This window comes from Arachis hypogaea, chromosome 12, assembly GCF_003086295.3.
Source record: "Arachis hypogaea cultivar Tifrunner chromosome 12, arahy.Tifrunner.gnm2.J5K5, whole genome shotgun sequence".
Taxonomy (NCBI): Eukaryota; Viridiplantae; Streptophyta; class Magnoliopsida; order Fabales; family Fabaceae; genus Arachis; species Arachis hypogaea.
In genome coordinates this window covers 105,909,126-105,922,412 of record NC_092047.1, presented here as the reverse complement: position 1 = coordinate 105,922,412, position 13,287 = coordinate 105,909,126, and the positions used below count along the sequence as shown (strand labels likewise).

Below are 13,287 nucleotides of genomic sequence, written 5' to 3'. Positions count from 1 at the left end.
AAATACACCCTAACAAGATAAAAAGTTTATTATATTGAGATCTCTAAATTTTATAAAATTATTTTATTATACTTTTAAAAATTTATTTGTTTAAATAAAAATAATAAATTTGACCAAGATAAAAATTTATATATTTTAATTTATAAAATTTAAGAATCTCAACTTAATAAAAAATTTTGGAAAACAAAAACGTCCAAATACAAAATTTCTTAAAGATTTATTTGAATATAAGCTCAAAAATTAATAATAAAGCCACCTAAGTCTAAAACTTTTCGTATTCCTTACCAAAAGAGTATCCTTTCTGATTCAATAGTTTCATTCATTTGTTTTAGTTAATCTCAGATGGAACAATGAAATTAAAATAATTGAACATCCAATCCGGGGAAGGGTAAAAAGAAAAGAAAGTAGAACATCAACTGTGTTATAACAAATCTTCATTTAATGGAACATTTTTAGACTCTATAAACAAAATATTGAACTTAAATATATCTTTATTTTATTTTTCTTTCCATATACACGAACATAATGAATCTGTACAAATCAACAACTACCCTAAGCATGTGCAAATTCAGTTGATACATACAAAAGGTAGTGAACTCTTTTTCTTCTATTTAAGCGTAATTAAATTCCTAATTTTGTTTATAATCAAAATCCAAAAGAGAATTGTCTTTCAAAATTTGAAAATGATAAATTCGTCTATCACCATTAAAAAAGATGATAGATTCATCTTCTCGTACAAAATCTATACATGTACGAAAAGACTAATATACACATGTACGAATTTATCACTTTCAAATCATGAATGACTTTGAATTCGTGCTTTCGGGCATTTGATTAGAGACAAGATTAAGAGTTAATTTCTCCATGTTGAAACCCTTAGAAGCTGGATTCCTTTCCATAGCAACACTAATTCATTCCCATTTTGCCCTCCAATTTTGGCCCCATATGAATCATCACACCCCTCCATCAACTCTCCAATTTCCATCAAATTACTTTTGCTAAATCCACAACCATCCAATCCAAATCCTGCATGAAAATTGAAACCCTCTGAGATCTCCTCCCACTGTTGCAACCATGAGAGAGAAGAAACATTAGGTGCCAAAAATAAGCACTCAATAGCAGCTCTTGCTTCTGAAGAAGTTGGGAAGTGTGACTCAATTGATTCCAACAAGGCCTTGTAATGAACCAAATTTGCATCATAAAATGACTTGAAATCAAATCCATTTTTTCCCCACTTGTCATAAGCACCCCCATCACCAAAAGTCAAAATTGCCCTTTTATTTCCACAAAAATGGATCAAATTTAGAAACTCCATGACACGTTTTCTACTCTTTTCTCTCCCCATATGTGGTAGGCCCACCATGCAATTGAAGGCAAAAAACTCCTTTTTACCACCCCTTTTGTTCACTTTCTTGATCTCCATAACCACTTCCTCTATTCCCTTCTCCTCCACCTTCAATTTCAAAAACCCACAGGATCTTGCATGCTCATAGAGGCTCCTTTTAACTTCCTCAAAGTTCCACTGAGGGAAATTACATTCATACCCTTCCTCAACACTCTTGATTGAAGTCAATTTCAATGTTTTGTTCAAGGGTGCAATTGCCTCAATCATAGAAGGCCATTGAATCCCATTGACCAAATCAAAGTCAAATATATGTATAACATCACAATCATGGGGTATAGCTTCAAGAATTGATGAATTAGCAACAAAGTTTGCAACTTTTCCATGTGGGGTTCCTTGGTACAAGGCTCTAAACAAATCTTCAAAGTGTTTAATAGCCTCTTGTTTTAGATAATCACCACCACCACCTTGGGACAAGTAGAACTCAAATGGTTCATCAATTGGGCTAGCTTTGTTGCGCATGCTTCTCAAGATCTCTTCAACTTGTGATTTGTGACCTTTTCCAAGAGCTTCTCCAATGGCTTCCACCATGTGTGGAAGCACCACCCTCTTGTCAATTTCCATGCCTAGTTGAGGCAAGAAAAGTTGCTGAAATTGATGTGTTGATGAGGACAAATCTGAATTCAAAGATGTGGTAGGACTCCAATTACCATTTTGCCCTTCTTCACTACTAGAAATCATCATGTTTTGTGAAGAAGGATAAAAGCTACCCTCACCACTTTCTTCTTGGTAACTTTGGTTTTTTCCATTAGTATTGGGGTTAGAATTGTCCAATTCCATGGAAAAATAATCCATTAGTGTTTGTAAGGAATCTTCTTCCTCAACGGGGTTATGGTATAAGGTATCATCATTGGAATAAGGGATAGAAGAAACATTAGAAGAAGTAATAGTATTATTATGTGGAATATTGAATAAAGGATTATTATTAGTGAAATTGAATCCTGAATTACCCATATGTGAATTATCAACCATGAAGCCATAGTTCTCAACAAATTGATGAAATTCAAGAGTTGAGCTATTCTCTTCAAGGAATGACCAAAGGGACTTAGGAACATGATGAGAGTGCATCATCTTGCTCACTATATTAGATTCAACACTATGATCAATATTGAAGGTGGGGAGTTTGAATGATGGGAGATCAATGACTATTTGTAGAGTAGAAAAATCATGAGATTTCACAAACGAACAAACGAATAATATTATTAAAAAATAAATGCATAATCCTATATTCCGGTACCTACATTAGAGTACAAATTATTACGCAACAACATGAAATTGCACAAGTATAACGTACTTTAAAAAATATATTTGGAAGAGAATAATAACTTAGTTTAAAGTTATCTTATTTTATAATTTTATTTTATATTTTTTAGTTGCTACTAAAATAATTTTTTTTTATCAAAGATAGGAAACTCGAACCCGCAATTTCTTAATTGAGTATGGAGAGACTATACTATTTGAGTTATAATTCATTGGCTGTTACTAAAATAATTAAGTCCTATTAAATATAATAAATATATAATTATAAATATTACATAAATAAAATAATTATAATAAATACTAAATTAAATAAAATAATTTTATTTTAGATTATTATGTCACTAACATTATCAATCTTAGTATTATTTCTAGGCACACTTATGATAGAAAGTAGGTCTTAATAATTTTATGATACATTTATAATATTTATAGACCTTATCAATTTTCATAAAATTTGACCAAAGATAATACGTTAAACTAAAATATCTCTCACAAGCAAAAAATTCATTGTATTCAAACTTAATTGTCTTATTCATTAAATCTAAATATTTTAATTTATCAATAAACAAATTTAAATTGTAGACAAAATGACATTCAAATTCATTGTATTCAAACTTAATTGTCTTATTCATTAAATCTAAATATTTTAATTTATCAATAAACAAATTTAAATTGTAGACAAAATGACATTCATGTAAACAACCAACTATAGTATGACTATATATGTTATATGTTATTTTAAATAATAACATAGATAGAAGTTATTTTTAGGGTCAATATTGTTTATGTGTCACTTTAAACATATTATCCATATATGCAAAATCTACTTTATATAATGTTTTTTTCAGGGAGAAAAAGACGAAACAAAGAACTTGTAAAATATGTTAAGTGCAACTTATTTTTCGTTAAGAGAATATTGTAGGATTTTCGTCCAAAAAAAATGAAAAAAAAAAAAAACTGGTGTAACCCGGCTATCGTTGTCCTTAATTTCATTATATAGAATTTGAAATCCACAAGTCACATTCAACAATAGTTTCTTAATAAGTCTCTCTTATTCCCCCTAGGCAGCTGCCAGCAAACGAATTTTCTTGGCAGCTTCTTTAATTTTGGTGCCATATAATTAGTTTATTATTAGTATTTTTACTCGTAAGGCGGAAATATAAATTTTTTAAAATTATGATTTATTTTATTTTGATAGTATAAATTATGTATGGTATAAAAAATTTTATAAAATTAAATTATTTTTAAAAAAAATTATAAATTGACAAAAATTTTTGGCTAAGAAAATTAAGGTATGTGTAAATAAAAAATTAAATAATAAAATTTTTAATTATTATTTTTATATGAAAAATTTTAATTTTTTATTAATAATTAATTTTAACATTCGTTATCTAAAATTTAAAACAATTTAACGTGTATACTTTTACATTTAATTAGGTATTAATTGTTAAGTCTGTTGCACAAATAAAAATAATTAATTTTTATACTTGTTATTTAAAAATAATATTTTTTCTCTCCATGTATATAAAAATATAATTAGATATTAGTATAAAAAAATTATACTGATAGTTATAAAATTAACTCAAAATTAATTTTTTTTAAAATAATTGAATCTTGATTCTAAATTTTAAGTATAACATTAGTATTCTTTTCAAATTATATGTAATAAATATTTAAAAGAAGAGAAAAAAAATATAGACGGTGAAAATTTAAAACTAAAAGAAAAAACTAAAAAACTATATAATAATAATAATAATAATAATAATAGTTTTTATTTAAATTATATTATTTTGTTAATTTTGTTTTCTGTAGAAGAGAAAGATAGACAAAATAGAGAATGAGAGAAAAGAGAGAGAAAGATAAAGATGAAGAATAAGAGTGAGAGTGAGAATTTGTTAATTTTGGAAGAAAAGATTTTATTTTAATTGTAAAAAAAAATCGGATGACATATTTTGATTTGTCAAATTACTAATATAAATTATACATGAGTAAAAATAGTAGAGAGAAATAGAAAAATGGAGAGAGGTAGATGAGAGAATTTAGGAAGGGAGTTTATTAATTTTGAAAAAATATTTTTTCTCAATTTTAATAAGAGAGTGTCATGTGACACATTTGATTATTAAATTAGATAGTAATATATGATACATAATATATGTATATTTCAATTTCAATTTTAATATTTCAATTTTAATTTTAATGGAATTAAAGAATGTCATGTTGTACATTTTAATTGTTAAATTAGTAATTAGTTATTGATAATGATATATAAAATAGATAGAGTAGTTTAAGGATTGAGAGAAATAGAGAAAGAAAGAGGGAGGAGGGGAGAACTCTTTAATTTTGGAAGAAAATATTTGATTTCAATTATAATGAGGGAGTGACATGTGGCATTGGTTGTAAAATTAATAAGGAGGAGTGAAGAATTATTTAATTTTGGAGGGAAAGATTTAACTTCAATTACAATGAAAAAGTGACATATGACACATTTTGGTTGTAAAATTAGTAACGAGGAAAAGAGAATTCCTTAATTTTAGAGAAAAAAATTTAATTCTAATTATAATAAAAAAATGATATATGGTATATTTTGATTATAAAATTAGAGATATATAATAGAATATAATAGATTGTTGCATATTCAATTATTCATACTAGTTAATGAAACAATTGATTAACAGTAGTGTTAGGAAGTATAAATACATTTTCTAATTTTTAGTCATTAATTAATTATAAAAGTGTTAAATGCTTTGACTTTCTTATTAATTAATTAATAGGTAACGTCTTTTCAATATATTTGCGCTTGACTTGACAAGAAATACCACACCCTCATAATTTGTCTTATTTAACATTCATTAATTGTTGCAAGAATTAATTAATATTAAATAAAGTAAGTTCTGGTTATTTTTTTTGTTTACCTAGCATTACCCTACTAATAATGGTCAATTGGTCATGAAGTTTTTAGTCTGAGTATTTTGATTAAGTGTCTCAAATACAAATTTTGAAAAACGATCTTTTTTTTTTTACATGTTTTTAGATATTAAAAAAATTTTGGTGTAGCATTCATTCATTTAATTTTATGGTATTTTTTAAAATTTTAGGTGGGATAATACGCCTATATTTTAAATCGGATTATATTGTCAATATAGGCAGAGGAGGATATATTGTCCCACTCCAAAATTTTGAAAAATATCATAAAATTTAATAATTAAGTGTTATATTAAAAAAAATTTAATATCCAAAAAAATTAACATCTTTTGTTTCTCTATTGTTGAATATTTAGTAATAAAATCAAATAAATATAATCCATAGAGTTAAAAATTAAAAAAATAAATAAGCATAGTGTTATATATATTTTGTGTATTTTTTTAAGGCAGCTGCTAGCATTTATGCATATGTTTTTTGTGTCTAATCATTTGAATTATGTTATATATTTATATTAAAAAAATGAAATTAAGACTGCGCTGCTAATAATGATTATATTCCCTTCCAATTAAAGACAAGAAGATATAGTTGTAAAGATTTACACTGCATGGATGAAAGTTGAGTGTGAAGGTGGTTAATAATAATTCTAGACGTATATATAGGTGATACGATGACCGAGTCATATTTTTGGATGGAGTCATAATATCAGAATATCACTAAATATATAATATCAATATGTGATGAGATTTACATCATAAGTTCTACTTTTGTCTTATGATAAAGTGAAGTGAATTGACTTCATGTCAAGAGAATGAGGTTTAATTAATTTTTTAATTACATATTTTTCTATTTAAAATGTTTTAACTTAGTTTTTACATATTAAATAAAAAAATTTTAGAATATCTTTTTTAGTATTTAGTGTAATAAGGTAAATAATTATGGAATATTTTAGAAGTTGAATATTATGAACTTATTGCATTATTTAAATAATTACGAGTAATAAGGGCGGCCTACTTAAATATTTTATTTAATAGAAAAATTCAATTATAAACTTTAAAATTATGATAATAATTTAATTAAAAATTTGATAAATCGTAGAAATTAATGTAATAGATTAATTAAACCAAAATGAAATTGGTGAATATAAATTATAGTCTCAAAAGATTCATATAAGCTTTCTTTTTCCATTTTTTAATTTCCTGTGTTAATGAAATTTAAACTCGTGTCCATCATAAAAAATTACTTAAATTTATTATAGTAAAATTTTGTCTAAATTTATTTTATTTAAATTTCAGAATTAGTATATTGTGACAGGTAAGAATCATCGCAAAACAAAGTGACACCAGAGATGGAGTTATGTTAAATTTTAGGAAGAAATCAAAAAATAATTTTACAATAGTAAAAGAGTAAAATAAAAATTGTAAGAAGAGTAAACTAAAATTTACATAATTTATAAAACAAATTTGAAGTTTGGGGCATTGCCCCCTTTTGTTGCATGAGGCTCTGTCCCATGTTGATGTGATATTTAGAAATAGCGACGTTGAAAATTGCCACAAAATCTAATCCTCACACATTAAAAGATGGTGGTCATTTAAATATTTGTGTTTTATTTAAATTTTATTAATATTTAAAAGAAAATGTAGGTATCTTAATATTATAATTGTAACAAATAAAAATTAAAAAGAATGAAAGTAATAAATAAACAAAGAAATGCAAAGTGTTAGAGACAAAGTAAATTGCAGAAATTAAAACAAACAAGAAATTGAAGAGAATATGAAAAGGAAGATAAACGTAAAAGAAAAGAACATGTAAAAATAAAAAAATTTTATTAATAAAATCTGGAAGAAAACAAATTACAAGTGTTTGAGTTTAGAAAAATTACTTAAGATTCTCAATTTTTACTCTATGATGCCAAAGAGTTGAGAGTATTTTGAATTTCTAAATATTTTTCAAAAGAATTGAACTCTTTTACAATACTAGCCTAAGACCTATTTGTAGACTTCCTATATCAATTAATAGTTATATTTCACACATCATTTTTAGCCAATTTGAATTGTCTCTGTATAATTATTTTCGCACTCTTTGTTTGGTACCATTTAAAAAATCTCAAAAAATAACTAAACTATTAAATGACTTAATTTAATTAATTAAAAATAAATATCATATACAAAATATTAACATATAATTAATTATTTTTTTATATAATTTTCTTATAATAATATTTTTATGCAACAACTTGTAAGTTGTTTTGCAGCAGTTTGAACCGCCGACATCCCTAAAAAAGTGTTGCTAAATCCTGTGCACCTTGTAGTGTAAGTTGTACAACTTCTAATTGTTTTATATTATAAAATAATAATAACAATATCAATACGTGTACATACATGAAGACTATTCTTCTTAAGAAAGAAACCAATGCTGACGGAGTGACAGGGATTGGTTTGGAGGAAAGACCGAAATTTTAATTTAATAACCCTTTCCAAAATCTAACTACTCAAAAAGAAGGAGAGATATACATACATATATTTATGTGGTATAAAATACACTCCTTTAATTTTCTTATTGTTTACTAGTTGTTTGTGTAGCTATTGAAACTGGTTGTTTAAATAATATTTTCTAAGGATAGGCAGGAGACAAAAATAAAGGAAACAGATTATTTTATAATAATATAAAATTTTAAATTTAAAAGAAAGAAACAAAATCATTAGAAACAAAGATCAACATATCTTACCTTTCCTAGAAGGCGCCTATATCTATATGTTGCTTTCAAAATATTCGCATATTAGAGATAAAATTATTAGATACTAATATATTTAGTAGGAAAAAATATTATTTGCATATTTAAAAAATAATTTTTTTTACAGGTATAATAGAAAGTGTAGAATGGTCTAATGATAAGAAATGTAGTATGCATGAGATTTTAAAAAATATTATTTGCATATTTAAAAAATAATTTTTTTACAGGTATAATAGAAAAGTGTAAAATAGTCTAATGATAAGAAATGTATTATGCATGAGATTTTAAATTTTAAGTTTATATCACAGTTATATAACCCATAAAGAGTTTAAAAAATAATTCATAGCTAAAATAATCTTTCAAAAATAAAATTTGTATTATTTTAATTTTTAAAATATTAAATAGATGATATCTCAAATTTTGACCAATAGTTCAGGGTCTTTATCTTTGAAAATTGACGATAACAATAAAATAGAATTTTTAAATTTTTGTTATTGTCTATGACGAATGAATCGTATTTCACATCATCCTTCAACACGAAAATTGGAATTTTATAGAATAATTTTTCCACCAATTTCATGCCTTGCATCCCCAATTTTTGGATTATCCTAATCTGAAATTCGGTAAAATTTGTTGACGGTTTGAGAAAAACACTAAGTAGATTTTTATCAGTAAATTTAATTTCAAATTGCGTTTTCTTCTTAATCGACCTTCTATAGTGCACCAGAACTAAAAAACTATTATTACTAACCATTATGAGTCCCACTATGACGAGGAATTCACGTTCAACAGCTACTTATATACGTTTGCACATCGAATTAACTTACATCCATTTATATATCTTGGTAAATACATAGTAAATCGAATTGTGTTGTGTCGATTTATTCATTAGCTTAAGTGCATGTAAATCAAAACAGCTCCAATCAATTTACTTGGTTACTAATAGCATTGAGTAAATCGAATTGACCTCATTCGATTTACTAGGAAGTCTAAACATTCATGCATAAATCGAATCAATCCCATTCGATTTGTATGTATACCTATTAATTCGAATCAAGCTTATTCGATTTAGTACCAACATTGTTAAATCGAATATAGCTGTATCGATTTACATAGAAATGTCCATTAAAAACATGCACGTAACGGATTAAGCTTTGGGTGATTCATATAATATCCAACTCCCATTGGTTTATTTAGGTTTTTTACCCTAAAATTGACCATATATTTCAAATTAAAAAAAATGACATTATCGTAGGAATAATCCAATGATAACAGTGGGCGAAACAACATTTTATAACGTCAACAATAATCTCAAAAAAATTCACCGATAACTAATGAATTTTTCGAGCTGATAATTTGTGGTAGAATTCAACGATAATCATTGTCGAACAAAAAAAATTTGATGGTAAATATTTACCGATAAAATTTATACTATCTAATTTATTCTGATAGTAACTTTATTATTGTCAGATTTTATTTATTTTTCTGATAATAAATTTAACGGTACCCAATATTTTTCTTAATGTAAGTACTGTACCTTTTATTTAAATAAAAATAGTGCATATGATCCAAAAGTAATTTTTTCCAACAATAAATTCTAATAATGTGAAAATTAAAGACTTGTAAGGAATCCAGCCTTAACACATTATAGTATATCAAAATTTTGAAGTTATACTGGCAGAAAATTTTATGAATGAGGTTAGATAATTAACTTTTTTTTAATTAATATTATTTAATTTTTTAAAATTATTTTTTATCTTAAATCTAGATCTCAAATCATAAATTTTTAAAGTTGATTAGTATTAGTCAACTAAAAATTGATTTTCTTTATTTTTAATTTTATTTATTTGACCATGCCATTGAAGCAGAACTTCAAAAACATGCAACCTATTAATGCTCAACGTGTGTCAGTATGTGAACATAATGAGCCAACAAATAAGCCAAAACTACAATTTTCACCAAAACCATAATCAATTAATTATTACTATATTAATATGCCAAATATCGCGTCTTTCTCAAGAATGCATGGTGAGAGTGCCATTAGCATTAATTCCCGCTATTAAATAATTTTTTATATATTAACACAAACGCCAACAGTGAATATAACTAAGCAAACTACGTGCAAATTTCATTCCGCATAATAATAATATACTACTCATAAGATTGTCATTTTCTTTTAATACTTTTCTTAGGAAGCATAATTATTTGGATAACAACAAAGACTTAATATTCAAAACAAGAAACATCTGAAGCAGTTACACGTCCAAATTCACGAAAAATAATTTTAAAAAAGTCTAGATTTTGATGATTATAACTTTTTCTTTCTTCGGTTGTTTGTTCAGTATCCAAATTTTCGTCCCAAAATTTAAATAAGACTCAAGTTGTATATTTAGTTATGATGGGTGAGTTTTTCAATAGAGATTATCCCATTTATAATAAAATCTCGAACCACAAAATTTGCATAAATTATATTTAGGCTGATAAAATTTTCATGAATTTACATTCGTAACCTCCTTTAGCAAATTTCTCTTTATAAATCTATATTTTCTAATGTTAGCACGCATGTTTTTAACATAAAACCTAATTTCTTTGATAAAAATGTTCTGTTAAAAAGTTGCCACATCACAGATTGTGGATTTTCCTGAAAATCCATGAGGGTTGCATTAACGCCATGAAATGTCAATTTACGTAGAGGAATAGACAAATGAAGGACAATCGTTCATAACGAATATTAAATAAAAAAATATTATCCAAACACAAATAAATTTTCATTGTCAATATATAGTATCGTCACTATTAAAAATATAACAATTTATACATTTCTGTTATCAGTTTAAATTTAAAAAAAAAAATTATAACAATTACTCTGCATTATCTTACAATGTCGGTAAAAAAGGAAGCGAATTAAATAAATGATTTCTTTTTTTAGATTAATTTAATTAAAACTTGGGCAATAATAATTGGTTCGTGTGTGGTAACATACATTTTTATAGTTTGCAATAATAATGATAATAATTTAACTCGAAAATTAAACTTTATACCGTCATATTGTATTTTCTTTTCCTTTTAAAAAAAAAAGAACTGTCTTTTATAAAATTTGATCCGGCATTACATGTCTTAGAACCATAACATATCATTGTCATTTAAATATCTATCTATTTATTAATAATAGACAAGACCAACGTTTTACAACAAAAGCTTTTGAATCTATATATATTTAATATAATAAAAGTTCCGTTAGTCCTCTGTAATTGGAGCTTCAATTTGTGCTACTTTATAACCCTTTTGGATATATACAAGTACTAATATTGTAGCAAAATCAGGCATTATTCAAAACCTTATCCGGAAGTATAGATGAAAATTTAATAAATTAGAGATAATAAAAATTGCTATATTTATATATAACCTATATGATATAATTAAAATACTATTTCAACTCGATTGTAATAACCACAATGCGCTAAGGTATATATATTGAGCTCTTAATAATAATATATATGAGGGTATATTCTTTTAAAACGATAATATTCTCCGGAAAAGACAGTAAAAAATTAAATATATATGTTCAAAGAACTAGTAAGAGATCCTTGTATAATATTATTTTGTAGGTGAAAACTCAGATGCAGTCAACTTCACGTAAAGTTGATAGGTGAGAACCGTTAGATCATTTGACTGATTTGACTAAATTTTCATCTAATAGCTCTCAACTATCAACTTCACGTGAACTTGACTGCACGTAAATTTTCACCTATTTTATATTGCAAAATATACACCTGCATAGAGCAAAAATAATAACAACAAACTCCTACGCGCATTAATTGATGAGATGGAGTATAAGAATCAAATGATGTTATTATGTCTTATCATGTATCATATATAAAAATATATTAAAAAAAAATTATCATATATGAAATAAATATAATATTTATATATTAAAATTAGTTATTAAAATTAATTATTAATATATTTAAATAAAAATATATATATAATTTAATTTATTTTTAATATATATTTATATTTTAATATATATTTTATACTGTTAACTAATTTTAGAGGTTGATTTTAATATACAAATAACATAATTGTATATGAAATTAGGTAATTTGTAGTTTGTATTTAAATTTCTCTTGATGGCCACCTCATTTGATCAACTGTTTTGATATTCAAACAACCACCTACCATGAGAGTCTAATTTTATTATTTTTTTAACAATAAGCACCACTTTGATTTTCTCTTTCATGTCCTCACTTATTTTTTATTCTAGCCATTTGTATATGATCGTACTCATTCATCTAATTAAGTATTTTTATTCGGTCATATAGTGTTTTTATATTTCTGCTTATTTGATAGAATAAATTAACTAAACAGAATTGATTAGTTTGGTTAGTGCTAGTATTACTGTTAATAGAATTAGTTGGGATTAATTTTGTGATTGTTAATTGAATGAGTTAGTTTAATTTGTGTGATTTATAGTGTGACAATTGACTTTTTTTGCTATAAGAAGTTAGAGTTAGTCATTGTTCAATTGAACTTCACTTTACCAATTTAAAATTAAAAATTAGTTTTTTTTTTACATTGTATATTTTTTTTTCTTTCTTCTTCTCGTGCTGAGCATGATATCCTTCATGGTATCAGAACTTTCTCCGTTCAATTCAATGGCGAATAAAAATATACAAGTTGAAAACTCAGTGAATCAACAAGTATAGTTCCAAATTTCACTTCTTCCCCAATTTCTATGAAACTCGATGATGACAACTTCTTACAGTAGAAAAATCAGGCCAAATCAACGATTGAAGGTTACAATTTATTTTATCATATCATAGGAGGAGAAATTCCTCTGAAGTTTGACAGATCAGGACAAGTGACACCAGAATTCGCTGCTTGAAAGAGACAGTATGCTTTGCTCAAATCTTGGCTTCTTGCTTCAATGACCAAGCCCTTCACGACTCAAATGATAGGATGCATCTATTCA

At 25.5% G+C, this 13,287-nt stretch overlaps 1 protein-coding gene across 1 annotated transcript; it reads right to left on the bottom strand.

Moving 5' to 3' along the window:
* Positions 1-853: 853 nt before the first annotated feature.
* On the bottom strand, positions 854-2,473 carry LOC112730446 (protein NODULATION SIGNALING PATHWAY 2-like). Its single transcript, XM_025780531.1, has one exon. The coding sequence runs from the start codon at positions 2,471-2,473 to the stop codon at positions 854-856; it is 1,620 nt and encodes a 539-aa protein (XP_025636316.1).
* Positions 2,474-13,287: the final 10,814 nt, after the last annotated feature.